At 55.5% G+C, this 1,473-nt stretch overlaps 1 protein-coding gene across 1 annotated transcript in view; it reads right to left on the bottom strand.

Moving 5' to 3' along the window:
• Positions 1–689: 689 nt before the first annotated feature.
• The window catches only part of LOC107107982 (protein jagged-1-like), a 1,817-nt gene continuing 1,033 nt past the window's right edge, over positions 690–1,473 (bottom strand). Inside the window, exon 2 of the mRNA XM_015408366.1 lies at positions 690–1,079. Within this exon, the coding sequence (XP_015263852.1) occupies positions 690–1,079 (390 nt within the window). The remainder of the gene's footprint in view (positions 1,080–1,473) is intronic.

Genomic DNA, 1,473 nt, shown 5'->3' with positions numbered 1-1,473 from the left:
CGCCAGCTTCCTGATAAATTCTGGAGCAGCTGCGGCGCTCAAAACCCGCTCCTAAGCAAAACCCACACCGGAATCCCAGAAACGCGACGCCAAGGGGGCCACCACCACTGAATCCCTGTTTTTAACCTTTCCCGTTACAGCAGACACGCCCCTGTAAAGAGATACCCCCGGATGTGCCCTTAATCCCTGTTTCTTGGCAGATCCCCCCCACACCCACACACACTCTTGCATGCTTCCAAGGGTTTCACAGGATCCCCCCATTAGATCAGAAGGAGAACGAGCCGTCGAGTCGCAACCGACTCCTGGCGACCCCATCCACGGGGCGTCCCTCGGGGCAAGAGGTGATCAGGGGTGGGTTTTCTGCCCTGGCTGTAGCCCCTAAAACGCACCCCGCTTCCACAGTGCCCAGATGCCTGCAGACAACCTGGGCTCTACCAAACACAAGTGTGATTTTCCGGACTCGACGCGTCCCTCGAACCTCGAGGGGTTTCCACCTCCCCTCCCTCCGCTTCCGCAAGGGGGCTCGCTGGCAAACCACAAAGGGCGGAAACGGAGCTGCACCCCCCCCCCCCTTTCCAAGATGCACCGCTTTCACTACCAAGAAAGGAAGATCCGAAAAACCTTCCCGGCGGGCGAGCGAGCGCGTGCTCAAAACCACCACGCAACTCAAGACAAAACCGGAGTGACTCCTAGATTCTGAGTGCGCGAAGCAAAGTACGGGGCGGGGGGGCACGAAAGAGGGAAGGAGTCGCCCTTACCGGCCAGGCGAACTGGAAATTGATGACGATCCGGCCCATGTCGTGACTCCTGCCCTGGTGCAAACTGCGGCTGGTCAGGTAAAAAGTATTCCCACCGAGAACCGGAGTAGATCCGGAGCCGTAGTTGCAGGCTCCCGTGGGCGTGATCTTGGACTGGTATTCCTTGAGGCAGACCTTCACGTAAGTGTCGCACTCGTTCCGGGTACAGTCCAGGTTCTGCGGGTTCTTCACGCCATCACAACATTCCCCATTCAACAATTCGCCGTTGACATTCTTCACCGAGTTGATCTGCACCTCGAAATAGCCCGAGGCCTCCGAGACCTAAAAATAAAAATTAAAAAAATAATAATCAAAGGGAGCCCGGGCTCATTTACAGGACCGTTTCTTAGGAAGAGGACGCGGGCAGAGGGAAGGGGGGGGGGGATTTGTAAGCAGCCTACGAGAGAGTTTCATGCCCAAAGCCGTTCCCGTAAAGCTATTAAAACTAGAGGAGGCGTGCTATTATTAAAAGCGGATCGCGCCAGTCCGGTAAATAAGTCAATAAAAATGACAAAAGTGCGCCGCAATGCCAGAGGACGGTGACGGGAAAGGCTTTAAGCCGTGCAAGAAATAAAGGGGGGGGGGACGGTTTTCCCAGGTGAAAACTCCACTTTGCAACGAAGAACTAAAACATAAAAGCACTTAAAACGTCCCCCGGGAGAGGGAGGCGGAAGAG

This window comes from Gekko japonicus, unplaced genomic scaffold, assembly GCF_001447785.1.
Source record: "Gekko japonicus isolate JY-2015 unplaced genomic scaffold, Gekko_japonicus_V1.1 scaffold5883, whole genome shotgun sequence".
Classification (NCBI taxonomy): domain Eukaryota; kingdom Metazoa; phylum Chordata; class Lepidosauria; order Squamata; family Gekkonidae; genus Gekko; species Gekko japonicus.
This window is presented reverse-complemented; position numbering and strand designations above follow the sequence as displayed.